Genomic DNA, 17,885 nt, shown 5'->3' with positions numbered 1-17,885 from the left:
GAGGACTACCTTGTACTTTAGAAGAATTTAAGTCTTACATTAGCCCTGTGGGATTTCTAAGTTTTTAAAAAATAGCTTGCATGACATGTTAGAAAACTAATTATCCTTTAAGTTTCAAAACTCATTTGAAATATTACCTTGCAGAAAACACAAGCCTTTGCTGAAAACTGCAATATTCTCTGCATCTTTTATCTCAATGCTGCTACTGTATAACTATAACCTATAATTAAGGTAGTTACTCTAGTTGAATATTAAAAAAAACAGGAGAAGCTGGAAAGTAACTGAAATAAATTTGACCGAGGTTTTTTTTCCTATTGGAAATTTCTGTATTTAGAAAATTTTACAAAACATACTTCTTGAAAATTAATTGGTACTCTAATACCATTAAGGTCATTATCCCAAGATTAGTGCTCCTGTATATCAGTGGGTTAGGACGCTGAGCTTGTCGATCAGAAGGTCGGCAGTTTGGCAGGTCGAATCCCGAGTGCCGCGTAACAGAGTGAACGCCTGTTACTCGTCCCAGCTTCTGCCCACCTAGCAGTTCGAAAGCACGTAAAAATGCGAGTAGAAAAATAGGGACCACTATGGTGGGAAGGTAACAGCGTTCCGTGCGCCTTTGGCGTCTAGTCATGCTGGCCACATGACCACGGAGACGTCCTCGGACAAGCGCTGGCTCTTCGGCTTTGAAACGGAGATGAGCACCGGCCCCTAGAGTCGGAAACGACTAGCACGCATGTGCGGGGGAACCTTTACCTTTACTATATCCCGAAATATTAGAATAAACTATTTTTAAAACCTCTGAAACCTTTAACTATTGATGGAATGGCAAATAGCCCTTTTTCTGTTCTGAAAATTGATACGGAAATGGTATGAGATTGATTGTGGATATTGCTACAGTGAAGATAGGTCATCCTACAATGGGTTTATCTTGCCACTTGATTTTGAGGTAGGGAGACATTTTGACCATGCTTTCCAATGGGAGAAGCAAACTAATTTCCCACTTTTGGAATGACAAGCACCCAAGAGACCTCAAAGCTCATGAATCTGTACAGGTTATAAAAGGAAGAATGAAAAAAATAATTTATTACAGTTATAGAAGTTAAAACAACCAAATATAATTTGAGAATATCAGAAAATCTCATTATTTATATAATTTGCCTAGGCTGTTGTTGGGTCTAACACAGTGAAATGTTATGGCTTGGGCACAGAGTTTAGCTATTGTGTGTGTAATTGCAGAGTGATTATCTTTTAGGGGAAAAAATCAAATACCATTGGTCTAAACCAGGCATGTTTAACCTTTTGATTCACCTGGGCCTCACTGAGTGAAGAGGAATTGTCTTGGGCTGCGTATAAAATATATTATACAGTTAATGTATATAAATGCATATAATGTTAAAAGATTACAATCCTGTCCAGTTTACTAGCTGGACACAGCTGGTCTAAATGACTAGGCAATCTATCTATTAAGACTAGAATTGGGGGTGCTGTTCCTTATAAAATCAACACCTCAGAATGTCATGTTTTTGTTTCAATTTCATCGAAGGCACAAGGTCAGCTGTGCAAATAGAACATATTGCAGAGGTAAGGCCACCTGAAGTGTGCTCTAGAGAGTATTTGGAATAAGATAACTTAGACGGAAGTGCAGAGTGAAGTTTCCTTGTTTCATTATATAGCTTTGGGCCAGCTGCAAAGTTATTCCAGAGTTCCATACCTTCTAGTGTCTGCTAAATGTACCTTTATTTTGTCCATGGTTAAAGAAAAAGGAGAATGGAATTTCAAGGTGCATTAGAAAACTTCTGACCCAGGAAATCCATCTGCTGAGAAAGCTGGATCAATCTATGAGGGAATGAATGAGTGAATCATAATTGATTATTAAATTATTTAAGCAAGCCCATTTCTTTTATTTCTTAGGGGCTGTGCTTATTGTGCCATAGCCATAGCCAAAGTTGCATAAAATCTCAAACTGTATGACTTTGATTTCTGAGTGCAGCCATCCCAACATCGCAAAAATAAAAAGCAAGGACGCTTAGATTGAACTCCAATTTTTTTGGAATAAGACTGGCAGCTCCCTCCCACTTACAATATTGTGTTTTTTTTGGGGGGGGAGGGAGGAGGACATGTCCTACCTAAACTGTGTTAGTATATAATTGGCTGAAAACGCTATCTTAGAGGGATATTAACCAGTGTTGTTGTTGTTAGTTGCAAAGTCGTGTCCGACCCATCACGACCCCATGGACAACATTCCTTCAGGCCTTCCTGTCTTCTACCATCTTCTGGAGTCCATTTAAGCTCACGCCTACTGCTTCAGTGACTCCATCCAACCACCTCATTCTCTGTCATCCCCTTCTTCTATTGCCCTCAACCTTTCCCAGCATTAGGCTCTTCTCCAATGAGTTCTTCCTTCTCATTAGGTGGCCAAAGTATTTGAGTTTCAGCTTCAGGATCTGGCCTTCTAAAGAGCAGTCAGGGTTGATCTCCTCTAGGACCGACAGGTTTGATCACCTTGCAGTCCAAGGGACTCGCAGGAGTCTTCTCCAGCACCACAGTTCAAAGACCTCAATTCTTTGGCGTTCAGCCTTTCTTATGGTCCAACTTTCACAGCCATACATTGCAACTGGGAAGACCATAGCCTTGGCTATACGCACTTTTGTTGGCAGGGTGATGTCTCTGCTTTTTAGTGTGCTGTCTAGATTTGCCATGGCTTTCCTCCCCAGGAGCGTCTTTTAATTTCTTGACTGCAGTCCCCGTCTGCGATGATCTTGGAGCCCAGGAAAATAAAATCTGTCACTACCTTCATTTCTTCCCCATCTATTTGCCAGGAATTGAGAGGGCCGGATGCCATGATCTTGGTTTTCTTAACCAGTGAGCTCTATATAAAGTGAGAAGCATGTAGAGCAAATGTAAGTAGATATAAACTTGACAGTATTTTGCAATACTATTTTTAACATGTGCAGATTGCTTCAGTAAAATATCCTTCTAGATTCATTTATTAATGGCATGGAGCAGCTGCTGGGAACCAGGTGGAGGGAGATTTCAGGGGGTGAGGGAAGAGGCAGACCAGCTCAGAAGTGGGGGATGCAAGACAGAAATATTCTCCCCAACTGGATTCCTCCTCCAGTTACTTCCCACAGACCATCGCCTATCTCAATCTATCCTCTTGATTTCCAGAATGGCTAATCTGATGCCTTTTGGATGCTCCCAAGCCCTGTGTCTTCCTAATATTTTCTTGCAATAGGCAATTAGAGGAATGCTACCCCAAGCTCAATATAACACGGATTCTTTAAGGCCAACAGTCTTGTCAGATCTGTCCTTTATGAATGTATCCAGTCTCCCTTTAATGACATCTGGTTTGTGGCTATCATCATATTTTAATAAGTGAATTGAGCATTGTATTTTCACTGATTGGAAGACACTAACCAACTTCATTGGATGACCCTTAATTTTATGTTTTGAGGTAGAACATCTCCCTGTTTCCACACCTATTTTTCTGCGCAAGACTCCCACAGCATTCTAAACCAGGGGTGTCAAACTGCCGGCCCACGGGCCAGATGCGTCATCCGGAAGCCACGCCTACCCTCTTGCTGGCAATGGCAAAACTGTCCCAATAATTTGCACGTCACGTGATGTCGCCAGTTTGACATGTCTGTTCTAAACATTTGTGAAGATAAAAGACATATTTAAATAAGTTATACTTGCTTCCTGAAATGGTACTTACCATCTGCTCATTTTTATAATTCCTTATGCTCACCTTAAAATTCTTATGCCAAAGTTAGTGCTCATTTTGTTCTCGTTACAGCAAGTTCTGTTTACCAAAGAAAAGTTTGTTAAATTTTACATCTTTCTTAACAGAAAAAATCACCTGGTCTTTAGATTATGTTCTTACATTCTAAACATAGGCATCCATCCCTAACTATATAAAAAAGGAGGAGTCTCTCCTTGGATTTTGCTCCGATAGTCACTGTTGACTATAGGGGGTGGTGCTCATCTCTTTTGAGGCTGTTGAGCCAGCGCTGTCCGAAGACATTTCCATGATCATGTGGCCAGCATGACGATTCCTAACTACCTAATTATAATGACATTCTTAACTATAATGACATCAAAATGATAAAATGTGTATTGGGGCGTTCAGCATAGGCTGTGTCATTTTAGGCGTGCACTGTGATTCTGCTTGTTATATATTACATATGTAATATGTTATTGTTGATAATTAATAATATTTTCTTTTTGTCCTCCTTTTGCATAGAATTGTGCATGCATTATGGGAAAAATGTCTTTCTTGATTTAACCTTTCAGTATTTTTTATGAATCCCCTTCATATTTTGGAAATTTCTCTTTTGTAATAAAATGTCTATACAATAATAGGTTCCATTTCCACCCACATGTATGCTAAATTTAATAATAGCAGTCACCGACTCCTATTGGTTCCACAACATTTACATCTTATACTAGGTCACAGTTACCACTCAGGATTAGAGATAATTCTTGGGTTATGACCTGTCAGTCTCATGGGATAAACCAGATATGAGTCACAACCTGATGAGTTAATTCCACATTACTGTAATACTAAATTGGAAGAATCTTGCTTCTGAAAGTACAATCTCCCCATATAACCAGCCCATCTCCTTTACAGCCCAGTTACTAGAGTGGGTAGCTTCTAAGCCTCTTCCTCCATATACTATCCAGCTGAAGGTTATTCTGTCTCTTGGCCCAGTCTCTCAAGCTCTTTCCCAAATACGTTGACATGACCATTTAGTGACTGTTCAATGTTAAATAGCAGCATGAATGGTTGCAAATTTCTGCTCCCGCTGCTTTTTTGCCTATCGGTGGCATCCACTTACCCTCCATGGTATCTGTTAATGGTACCCATCCACATGCACTCAGTGGCCTGCTTGCCTGGGATTCCTGTCTCTTCCTAAGTCACAGTCATGTGGAACCCTTCCTTCATGACCTGTGCTGTCCTGGGGTCACAATGGCAACCAAGACTGCTGTTACTAGACAATATGATCATGTAATGTTGCATTTTACAACCATTTTGCTGTGCAACCAAAATTCCACTTCCAATTGCAGTCATAATCTAAGAATGTTTGTAAATCTAGGGCTGTCTTCTTTCTGGTCAGCTCCAAGATCAAATGTTCTAAAGTATAAGCATCTATATTCCACAATTTGATTTCTTGATCCTAATGGAACCTCTTTTGCATACCTCCCTGATTTATTTCACTGTATCAAAGGTTACCCTAAGCATTTTACTTGGGTGGGTAATAGCATATTACTATATTTGATTTACAATTGTGCAAATATTGCCGCTGACCATGATTAATATTTTTCTGATATAGAAAAATCAGCATTCCAAAATTTTCTCATAGTTTAAAGGTGTCAACACAGCATGCATCAATTGTACAGGTGATCCTTGTTTACTGTCCACATATTCAATGATTGTTCCAATTTATCATGATGCTGAATGAATGGTAATTATGACCAGTCCTTGAATTTATGGCCATGATCTGCTTAACTCACAGTCATGTTGTTAGATTTTATACTCATTTTGACAAAATGACTCCTATTAAAGACTACTCTGTTCTGCCCTTTCAACAGAATTGATATCAAGGAAAGTTATTATCTAAGGTTATTTTACACGCACACACACACACACACACACACACACACACCTTACTGGAAAGAAATGCACTCCAACTCCCTCATCATTACTGAGAGGCTTTTATCGTTATTATAGAAACCTCTATATACCATATTCTCGGTTTGAATCTCTGTGAAAAGTTTTCCTCTTTTGACTGACATGTCCTAACATTATCCAATTTTGCATGTCCTGAAAACCATTTCAACAACTCAACAAAGAGTACCTGGTCAAGCAAGCTGTGCTGGCTTAGTATTCTTATTCTTTCAACAATGCAAACACACTTGGACTGTTGAATGCAGTAAGGTAAAGACAGCTTTCGTAACTACTCAATACAACTCAAATCCTAAGTCAACCAAATAATTTCTAGGTTGCTTAAAAGACTATTGTATAATACAAAACTACTGTACTCAGTTCTTGCAAGTTGTTTTTTGATATTGTGCAAACAATTCTTGCTTTGTACACTAAATATAAATAGCATTCTGCAAAGTATTCAAATGAAGAGCTTCACAATGTGAAGGAGTATGAATGAGGCATCTGTGTAAATCATTTAAACATGTTTGTGCTGCAAGGTTCACAAAACTGTTCCTCACTGTTTTTGCATCCATGTTCATGCATAACTATTCTACTTTATTTCCAGTGAAGAAAGCACATCATGCTTTGCATAGACTGTTAGTGACATAGCTGATTTCAGTAAGGACAGTGACAATTAAGAGTTATGAATCCATTCATTTAAAATCAAAATGAATGTGTTGTTGTTGCAGCAATGAAGATAATGATTACTTTCAAGAGAAAGTAGAACTGTATTTATGAACCTGGAAAGGCGCTTGCTTTTGTGCTTTTGGTATTTGAACCAATGAAATTATTTGCAACCATTCTCCAAGTATAGGATTCCTGAAAAAAGACATGAATGCTTTAATAAATCCCCAAAAGGTGCTTCCAAACCAACTGTTTTAAGCAGAATCTTAAGCAATGCACATACTAGTATGCACGATGTAGTCTAAAACCCAGAGTCTGCTAATAATTCAAATCAATTAGAAAAGAGTTTTATGTATTTCAGATATTTCTTTCAGTTCAGAACTTATAGATTTTGCAAATGGAAGCAAAAAATTGTGTATTTGCATCAGTGTAGAATGCATCAGATCATTATAATTTGTCCAAAAAACATGACTTTAAAAATATTCATTTAAAATTACTGTGAACTTAACCAATGCCATTCACGACTCTTGATCAAATATTGTTAAAAACAATGCAGCTGAAAATAAATATGTGCATTTAATATAAATATAAAAAGTTAACTAAATATTTACCTTTTATGTCACAACCTAAGGTAGTGACCAGATGGCCTGTAGGAAGGCTTACATACACATTATCAGGATTTTAAAAAGCAAGAATTGCTGTAGGTAGGAAAGAAAAAAGAGGATACCTTATGTTCTATACATAGGTACTGATTTTATATATATATTTCGTTTTTAATACTAGAGTACTTTCATAGCACAGAAATTTAGATTCCACTGTAATTTACAATAGCAAAAGGCAGCGCTTGGTCATATTTATGGGCAAACTGAGGGGTACACAAAACTGCACATGCTCTTGCATTCTATACCAGTTATAATTTCCAGACAGTCTTCAAGGGACCATCAAGTGCATATGAACAGAGAAGCACAAAATTATATCCTTATATTTTGACCAAACAGCTCAGACATGTCAAACTCACGACATCATGTGACATCGCACAACATATCAGGACGGTTTTGCCATTGCCGGCAATGGGGTGGGCGTGGCTTCTGGATGCGTCTGGCCTGCGGGCCGGCATTTTGACACCCCTGAAATAGCTAATCAAATTTCAAACACTTAGCTAAAGATGACCAAAGCCATTTTGATGTTATTAGATACATATTTGTCTAAAAATAGGACTGATTTCCAAAGAAATGGTTTCTAATTTGAGCGGTTTTGGTCCTCTCTATCAGGATGTGCTTGGATGGTACTATTAGGGAACTAAAATTTCTCACCTAAATCATTGACCATTCAACTTTGTCTCCTATGTTATTTTACCCCTGTCAAAAACTACTGGAGATATTCATCCAAAGTTTTAAAGTGGGATCTAATAGTATGTTGCTGACACACATTACTGCTCCTTACTGCCTAACTCCAGAGAATCAGTACTCTGAATGTTGTCTAAACTCGTGATCTTGGAAATAAACCCATGCAAGATGGAGCTGCTGTTGGAAAAGATAAAACTAGAGTCAGGTATTAAGCTGAAGCCTATTTTGGATGGAACCGCAGATTCCTTAACCAGAGCTGTTTCAATTATACTGTAGGTAGTACACCAACTACAAGCATTTCTGAGATAACTGAGCAATTATTAATTTACTCATCAAATGTATATGGCTGCCCCTCTCATGAAAAGTGACTCTATAAAGTAGTTAACATATAAAAATGATTAAAAATATTATCTATGTCTTGCTTGATATATACCCTGATGTATTCTTTCATTTTAGCTTCCTTTCCTTTCCTTCCATTCCCTTCTTCTCCAAAGTTATTCTTGATACTCTCCTCCCAAAAAACCCCAAATTAACTGGGCATAAATCCACTGCTAGCAAAGTAACATATTTTAGTGAACATAGCTTGCACAGAAGAGTTAAGCCCAGGAATCCTCAACTTACAACACAATTGGGACCGGAATCTTGGTCGTTGAGAGAAACAGTCATTCAGGGAAATGCCCAAGTGACTGCTATTCAACAACCACAATCCTGGCACCAGTTGTGGCCATTAAATGATTTCAAGAGTCATTAAGCAAATGGATACCCAGGTAAGGAGCACAGAGTGCCTCAGAGGTGGCGGATACTCTGTGAAGCTCCATTCGGGAAGTGAAAATCCTACTTGCCATCTTCAGGATTTCAGCTCCATTTCTCACTCTGTCAAGAGTTCATTTCCCCTTCACAGGCAGTTCTTTCAGCCAGCCCCCAGAGACAGAGGAAATCATAACAGCAGGCAGCAGCAACTAACAACCTTCACTGCTAGCTTCCTCATTGACTTTCTGGGGAAGCTGGTAGAAAAGATTGCTAATGGCGATCACATGATTCCAGAGCATTTGGCAACCAGTCCCAAATGCGAACTGGTTGCCAAGCATGCAGATCATGAACACATGACGGCAGAGATAGTAATGCCATGTTTTGGATGGCCATCATAATTCTGGACCATTGTTAAACAAATAGTTGTAAGTCAAGGGCTACCTGCATTCTTGAGAAAACTGGTTTCTGGTATACTGGCCCAACATGCTACAACTGGCTAATGCTGTCTTCACTGTTAGAGGGAATGGTGTAAGGGGACAGGTACACCTAAGGCTGGTACTGAAAAGCAATTATTTGAGAATCCTAGAAATACTAGAAATGTTTCTGAGTTATTGTTTACACTCACCTTTTTTTTAAAAAAATGTAAAACTTTAGAACAGTGTGGACATAACCTTGAAGAAGGAATGCAAGAGCAATTATGTAAATACCAGCTCAATCCAGAGAATGAGGAGGTGGTGAGAAAGAGACTCAAGATTACCCTGCCTTGATTATCTTTGATATATCAGGTAGAGAGAAATTCTGATAGGTTTCATGATTGTATTATATAATCTGTTGACCTGATGTACCTTGAAAGGTTGACATATATCTAGCTATTAATTTCAGTGTAATTCAAGGTGCTAGTTATCAGCTTTAAAGCTCAACCTGGCATGGAATCAGTTTATTTGCAAGATACTCTCCCTGAGAGTAACAGATTGGATAGGGTAGGCAAGCTCTAGGTCTCCTCCCTAAATGTTGCCATCTCATGGGACCTCTGAAGCCTTTTCTGAGACTCCCTTTATTCATGGAACATCCACCAGGCCCCCCACTCTTACAGCCTTCCAGAAGGCCATCATTTTTAACCAAGTGCTGGGGCAGAGTGAGTGTCATTGGTGTTGGTTGCTAGGACATTGCAAGAGGATGACTAAGGTAACTAGGTTTTGGTTGTGCTTAACAATGTTATGGTTTTTATAGTTCAGGGCTTTTATTGTTGTAGTGAGATGTCCAGAGGACATCTTATAAATAAAATAAAAAGCAATTAATTTTCATTTGTGTTCATTTTCCCCCATTATCATCACTATTTGGAATTGCATATAGTGCAATTACAGTTGGGATCTCTACTGTCAGAAGAAATTGAACCTGCCAGCTTCCCCTATGATTATAGGGACAGTTGTGGGCTAGAAATCTATATGCTTTTATTTGTATCTATATATCTTTATGTTGCATGTTACTGAAACATTTACACTCATAATCCAAATTAGGACAGAACAAATAAAAAATAGATTCACTGATTTTTTGTGACATGCACACAGTGTATGAGATTAACTTGCTCCAGATAGTGAATGACAACTTAGAAAATGAGCCAGATTCCCAGTTGGCGACCTATCCAGTACAGTAACTGTTTACAACATTACTTTTTAAAAAATGGTGCAGAGATGGATTTAAAAAGTCTCTTAGGTTTATCAGTTAAGCCCATAATTTCACATTACAACATCACAATAGAAGATGCTGAATCATCAAGGGTTGCATATATCTATTAGATGATTTATACTTAATTCTGATCAAGCGCTTGGCAAACAGGACCTGTGTACCTTGGCTTTAACTAAGTGCCTGTCTTCCTACACAGAACAAGGTAACATCAATGCTTCTGATATCTTTGTCAGTTTGTAACACCTCTGAAGACATAGTACATCTGCTACAGATCCGTATCCATCATTGTTTCCCTTATGCAGGAATAAGACACTGAAGAAACTTAGCAGCATCTCCAATGTTCCCAATCAGGAATCTTTAAAGTCCCATTATATGCTTTCCAGAAATGTCTACTGTGCGAAACCTTAAAAAACATAATTATGAAGATGAAAGTGTTGTGGCTGTACCATGCCACCTCTTATTAACTTATCCAGATGTAGTGCTCTGAGGGATGATAAGTTATATATTCATCAGTGTATGATCTAAGAGCTGAGGAACAGAACTACGAAACCCTAATTCTCAAACTGAGACTATCTGGCTTACTCAAGAGTAGGAAGAACATGTGGGCCTGCATGCAGACACACCAGATTCCAATTATGACCCTAGACACCTTGAAATCACACCACTGAATCTCAGCCTATTTTGGGTAGACTTAGCAAGACCACTGTAAACAGGTATGCAACTTATGCACTGGAGAAAGATGTCATAATACTAGGGACAAATGTTGGGAACAGTAGTGCTGCAAGGAAGCCCATAAGTTACTACTTCCCGTGTCTGCACATGCACTATAGAAGAAAATGTAGAATGAAGTGCTATGAAGATGAAGCTGCTTTGTGATATGATCTGATGCTCGTGGCAAAAAAAAAAAAAAAGTTTGCACATAGGTGTCTTGGGAGGTCAGCGATGGTCCTTGGCCTTAAAGTGAGAATAAGGATGATAATAAATGGTTTACCTCCCAGAATCATCCCTACTCTTATTGTCTCATTTTTTAAAAAAGTTTTCAGATTATTTTTCTGGTTTTAGGGAAGTCATCAGTGTGGTTTCTCTCCCAGGGATCTGCAACGTATAATGCATGCAAGAAGATAGTGGTGGGCAGGTAAGTAAATAGTATGGATACATTTGAAACTAATATTTTATATGATAAAGAAATAGCTTCAATCAACAGGTTCTGTTAAACATTTGGAATTGGCTGAGTTCCATCAGAACAAAACTCAGTACTATTTGGTTGTTCCAGACAGCCATGGGAAACAATGGGAACAGAAAACCATGTACAATGAATGTCTCAAGAGCAGCTGGGCTGGTAATAATGCTGAATATTGCCTGCCAAGCAAATTCCATAAAATCTGACCAAGGTATGATTTTCCATCATTTTTGTTCCAAAACAGTTCCAAAACAATTAATATATCCCCTTTAAGAGCTTTCTTAGCATTTTAATTTCTGAAAATCCATTTTCTACATGTGAAATTTAAATGAGAACCCTTCCCTCTTATCAGCCTGCATATGTTAAGTCAGCAGAAAAAGTTTCGCCTAAAGACTGAGAGAACTGGGGATAAAACAATCATTTGATTTTTTCCTCCCCCACACTTTTCAACACATCCTACAAAGCTCTCAAGTTGAGCTCAACCCTTGGCAATTACCTATGTCATTATCTTGCATAAGAATAAGAATGAAAGAATAGATATGTCACTGCCTCTTTCTGGCATGTATTTAAATTTTTCAGATCTAGAATTCCCGGATTATCCCCCATGAAAGCAATAACTAAACTATTTAACTTCTAACTTCTATTTAACTTCTGCAAACAGCCAGAGTTCCCACTCTGTTCCAACCTGCTGAGTACTACATCTTATATCAGTGTAACTTCTTTGTCTATTTAACCCATGATCCGATAAATAAGATATATATAAAGAAACTCCAAATACTGAAATGTATTTGGTTAGCATAAGGATGATAGCTATTAACCTTTTGATGCCAAATAATATGCTCTACTTTAAATGGCACCTAGAACAATGTCATATTCATCTCACGGCCCTACCCCATGAATGTTTACGAGATGTGTGTGGACCAACAACTTTAAAACAGCAAGGACAACAGATCAATCAACACATGTTATAAAGAGGTGGAAATGCAATTACTCAGTCACACTGCTATTTTGACACTGCTGATCTCCCCTGCACACCCAACTGTTCCTGCCATTAGAAATAATAGTGGTCAACTGAGAAAAGGCCTTTTGACACAGTACTGAGGATTGGCATACCCTTGGTTAAGACTTATCTGTTCATCTGGAAATATATATAATATATATATATATATATATATATATATATATATATATATATATATATATATATATACACATATATACACAAGAATCATGCAGTTCTGCTCCTATATGTACGATAGAATGGAAAAATGCTTAGAATGGAAAAACGCTAACTACAATAATTTTGAGATTTTAAATGCCCAATAGAAATGCGGGTATTATTGTATGACATCAATCTGCCAATGTTATGACGTATTAAAGCCTATACATTCACGCAGACTTTATAATTTAATTTAATTTAATTTTAATTCCATTTATATCCCGCCCTTCTCCGAAGACTCAGGGCGGCTTACAAGCTTAGCAATAATAATAATAATAATAATAATAATAATAATAATAATAATAATAATAATAATAATAATAATAATAATAATAATGCAATCTCAGAGATCACAGCGTAATGTCCCAAAATCGCTAATATTCAGGCATTACAAGCATCGCTACTTCCCAATCCACTAGTCATGAAAGAAAAAAAAACCCATTAGCTACAACGCACAACGTGGGTGAAAAAATGCCGAGCGAGGCCAGGACAAATGCCTCTCTCCTAAAAGGACTTCTCCAAATCACGAGAAAGGCATTCTTTTTAAGTAAGGAATCTCGCAAAGGCTCAGCTCCGAAGCCTTCCCTTTTGGGAGAAGTTGGCAATAATTAAATCGAAGCCGCCGAGTTGAAAACACCGCACTGTAAAGCTACGCAACAGCCACGTGCTCCAACACTGTCTTGCAATAAAACCTGCGTTCTCTCTCTTGCAAAAAAAAAAAAAGAAGAAGAAGCAGCCCAGCGGTCCTTTGGAGACAGGGGCACCTTCTTGCTCGGAAAGCCTCGTACAAACATAACATGGCCCCAGTAAGGCCCCTCCTTCCTTCGCCTTTGCGCCCCGACACTTACCTAACTCCATTTTCTGCCTCGGCGGCTTCGTATTCTCACATGGCCATGCATATGCATCTCTCTCGCCGCTTTTCCGGTCCACGCTCGCCAGCCTGCTGGCCACCTCTCCCGACGCTTTGGAAACCCTACCCCGGAACAACACAGCGGGCCGCGACCTCCGATTCCTCTCTCCCCGCCATCCCCTGCCCGGAAAAGCATCGGGCACTTTCTTACCTCCGTGACGATCGTGGAAAGATAAACCTCCCGGCTGTACTCCCAGCCATCCAGGCACTTCTCCTGCTCCACCTGGCTGAGGTTGACATCGCGGCCGGGCTCCAGGTTCCAGGCGGAGAAATTGATCAGAGCGTCGAGGCTGTAGCGGCTGCACTGGCTCCGCACCTGCCGCCCGTCGCGATCCTCCAGGGGGATGCTGGCGTTGAGCCACTCGGCGCTCAGGTTGGCGCTGGCCGGCACCCGGCACCGGTGCTCGGGGGTGCCGGCTAAGAAAACGGCGGACATACCGTTGAAGCCGTTGGGGATGATGCTGGCGCTGAGTAAGAAGAAGATGAGACGCTGGTAGGGGCCCCACTCGCCCAGGAAGGCGATGATCTCGTCGTAATCCCGCATAGCGGCTACGGGCACAAAGAACGGCCGGCGGAGAAGCTACACCCGCCAGACCGGCTGCCGAACAGAGCCCGCGCTGCGCCCTTCTGACTGGTTCTGGCATCCCTCCGGAGGTGGGGACTCTGCCGGCCCGACTCCGCCTTTCTCGCCTGCCACCCCCGAGCTGGTTTCTGATCGGCCCCGCCCGAGATAACCTTCAGCCGATCGGAGAGGTTTCATCCTGCCGGAAGGCGAATCGCTTCTGAGCCCGCCCGGAGGCGTCCTTAATGACGACGCCTGTGCTTTGGGCGGGAAAAGGCATCGAAAACGCTGGTAAACAAGCTGGTTGTATGCGGTGCCGAGTCCTGAGCAAGCCCGTCTTGCTTGTTCTTCGGCTAAAAGGATTTGTGTTCCCGCGAAGGCAGCGCGGGAGAAATGGACGGAAGCTGAAGTCACTGGCCGGCTTGGCAAGGTGGCATGGTTACTCGCGGTTAGCTCAGACAGTAGTCTCGGCTTACAACACATTTTTTTTAAAAATTCCATTTATATCCCACCCTTCGAAGACTCAGGGCGGCTTACAAGTAGCCTTCGTTCTATGTATATGCATGCTTATTAGGGCTTTCTCTCTCTCTCTCTCACACACACACACACACACACACACACACACACACACACACACACGCGGCATTATTACAAAGTCAGCTTAATTGCCCCCAACAATCTGGGTCCTCTCGGAAGGATGGAAGGCTGAGTCAACCTTGAGCCTGGTGGGATGCGAACCTGCACTAATTGCAGGCAGCTGGTGTTACTTAAGGAGGCATTAGCCCACTGCTCCACCAAGGCTCTTGAGCTAGTAACTAACCTTTGGTCTGGGTTCATCCAATATCTAAAATGTGGCTGGTCTACCGTAGTTGCTGGAAATCAGCCATGCAAGTCGCAGCCAGTTATGACAAAGATCATTGAATCACCTTTTTTTTTCTTGTGTATTGTGTGATGGTCCCCAACCCTGGTGCTTAGCTGATGATTCAATCTCATGCAAAGCCCAAAATAGTTAATTCCACAACCCTAGTTTAAATTAAGCAGTGATAAGAGTGCCATGTAAAATGCTCCGTTCATCTCTTATTGTGGAGAAATGACTAGAATTGTTTTGTAAAGGGTGTGCCTTGGAATTATGTTCTAAGCTGACTGCCCAAAATTGTTTCCACTTAATGCTGCCAAATAATTAAAGTATTAACTTAAGTATTATCCATGTGATACAGAAAATGGTTCTCACACAATTCAGTAGCTTTTGCTTACCCTCAAGAGCAGTATTTCATGTTTTTTAATGCAATGCCTTACAAATCAGAGTAGCATCAAGCCATGCTGCGTCTTTTATCAACTTATTTTTAAGTTTTATGTAAAATATTACCAACTCCATTGCCAATTATTTCACTCTTGTAGATGCCATTTATGACAACTGATTTTTTTTAAAGTTAGTGTTTATAAACAATGAAAAATTTAAACCTTTCAGCTTCTAATATGATTTGAGTTATAATTAGGACAACCTAATATTAAGATGATTTAGGAGACACATTTAGGTTGACAGTACTGGATGATTTCCATTTATTCTCCCTGAGGTACTTAAGCTAGTTGGGATTTCATAACAAGCATGGTTTGCCCCAAGTCATTTTATATTGACTGGTACCACAAACCTCTATAGGGAGATGGCACCAGTTAGATTTATCTTTCCCTTAGACCAGTGATGGTGAACCTTTTAGACACCGAGTGCCCAAACTGCAACCCAAAACCCACTTATGTATTGTCGGGTGCCAAGTGGGCGTGGCCTATTGGATGGGCATAGACCATTGGGTGGGTGTGGCTGCGGTGGTAATGGGAGACTGGGTGGGACTAAAATGTTCAATCAATTCCAACTTTGCGAGATCTTTTTTTCCCCGTGAGAAGTGAGAAGTTGAAATTGATTGATTGAATTGATATTTTTTTGCATATGGCAGCGGAGGCCTAAATCGAAAAGGTTTTATAAAACCCAGCTGAAGGCCTGGGACTGGGGCGACGGCACACGTGCCCACAGAGAGGGCTCTGTGTGCCACCTGTGCCACGTGTGCCATAAATCAGACCTTTTCAACCAGTGGTACGGGTACCACCTGTGGTACATTGGCACCTGGCAGGTGGTACGCGACCATCCTAAAAAAGTGGTAGCGGGGGAGGGGAATGAGCTGAACCGGATGCAGCACCACTCAAGCCTAAGCGAGAGATGGCTGGAGCTAGGGAACTGGTGGTACTCGGATGTTGCCATATCTAAAAGTGGTACAATGGGTGAAAAAGTTAAAAAGCCCTGCCATAGATTCCCCACTACGGCCTTAGACACTTGATGGATCCATTCAGTTTCCAAATGGCAATTGGGGGTTTCTCAGCACTTTGTGTAGTGGGGTGCCCCAGGGCTCTGTTCTGGGCCCAGTGCTCTTCAATATCTTCATTAATGATTTGGATGAGGGGATAGATGGGGAACTCATCAAATTTGCAGACGACACCAAGCTGGCAGGAATAGCCAATACTCAAGATAGGCTTAAGATACAGAAGGATCTGGACAGACTCGAACACTGGGCACTATCTAACAAAATGAAATTCAATGGTGAAAAAAGTAAGGTTCTACATTTAGGCAGGAAAAATCAAATGCATAGGTATAATATAGGTGGTACCTTGCTCAATAGTAGTAACTGAGAGGGATCTCGGAGTCTTAGTAGACAATCACTTCAATATGAGCCAGCAGTGTGCTGCAGCTGCCAAAAAAGCAAACACAGTGCTAGGCTGCATTAACAGAGGGATAGAATCAAGATCAAGTGAAGTACTAATACCACTTTACAATGCTTTGGTAAGGCCACACCTGGAATACTGCATCCAGTTTTGGTCACCACGATGTAAAAAAGATGTCGAGACTCTAGAAAGGGTACAGAGAAGAGCAACCAAGATGATTAGGGGGCTGGAGGCTAAAACATATAGGGAACAGTTGCTGGAATTGGGTATGTGTAGTTTAATGAAGAGAAGGGTGAGGGGTGATATGATAGTGTTCCAATATCTCAGGGGCTGCCACAAAGAAGAGGGAATCAAGCTATTCTCCAAAGCACCTGAAAGCAGGACAAGAAGCAACGGATGGAAATTAGTCAAGGAGAGAAGCAACCTAGAACTAAGGAGAAACTTCCTGACAGTTAGAACAATTAACCAGTGGAACAACCTGCCTCCAGAGGTGGTGAATGCTCCAACACTGGAGGTTTTTAAGAAGAGACTGGACAGCCATTTGCCTGAAATGGTATAGGGTTTCCTGCCTGAGCAGGGGGTTGGACTAGATGACCTCCATGGTCCCTTCCAACTTTATATTATTATTATTATTATTATTATTATTATTATTATTATTATTATTATTATTCTAGGAAGGGTATAGCTGACTTTTGGAATATGAAGATGATAAGGCTCTTGACAGAATTTTTCTCAAATGGCCCCCCAGCTATACACCATCCAGAGGGATATGAAGGGTAATATCTAGTGTTATAAGTAACACTACATATAATGTAGTGTTATATGGGAAAAGTTTGAATATGTGTACCCTGAAAAAGTGGACAGTGTCCTTCAAGAGATACCCTCAGCCAGTTGTGGTTAGATCTCTGTCCCACCTGGCTTATTTGAGCTGCCAGAGATAGGCCAAAATTTGGATTGGGTGGTTGTGAATCCTCATTTTGAGAGGGACAGGTACTGATACTATTGAAGAGGATATTAGTGTGATCGCTTCTTAATAATAGATCCTAAATCCAGTCATATTGGACAACTGTTGCCTGGTCTCTAACCTGCTCCTTCAGGCAAATAGTATGAGGAAGTGATGTCATGGATTCCATACTGTACAAGGCATATACCAAAAAGAGGAGAAGGTCAAGGAGGCAAACCCAGAAGAAGA

At 40.5% G+C, this 17,885-nt stretch overlaps 2 protein-coding genes across 4 annotated transcripts in view; one reads left to right on the top strand and one right to left on the bottom strand.

Annotated features, from left to right (window-relative positions):
- SLC22A4 (solute carrier family 22 member 4) overlaps nucleotides 1-14,115 on the bottom strand; it is a 66,552-nt gene extending 52,437 nt beyond the window's left edge. Inside the window, exon 1 of the mRNA XM_083354380.1 lies at nucleotides 13,574-14,115. Within this exon, the coding sequence (XP_083210506.1) occupies nucleotides 13,574-13,966 (393 nt within the window). The 5' untranslated portion in view covers nucleotides 13,967-14,115. The remainder of the gene's footprint in view (nucleotides 1-13,573) is intronic.
- The window catches only part of P4HA2 (prolyl 4-hydroxylase subunit alpha 2), a 343,153-nt gene that overhangs the window by 30,120 nt on the left and 295,148 nt on the right, over nucleotides 1-17,885 (top strand). The window lies entirely within an intron of this gene.

The sequence above is a fragment of the Vipera ursinii genome (assembly GCF_947247035.1).
Source record: "Vipera ursinii genome assembly, chromosome: 2".
In the NCBI taxonomy this organism is placed as follows: Eukaryota; Metazoa; Chordata; class Lepidosauria; order Squamata; family Viperidae; genus Vipera; species Vipera ursinii.
Note: the sequence above shows the minus strand (reverse complement) of the source record. Positions and strands in the feature narration are given on the sequence as shown.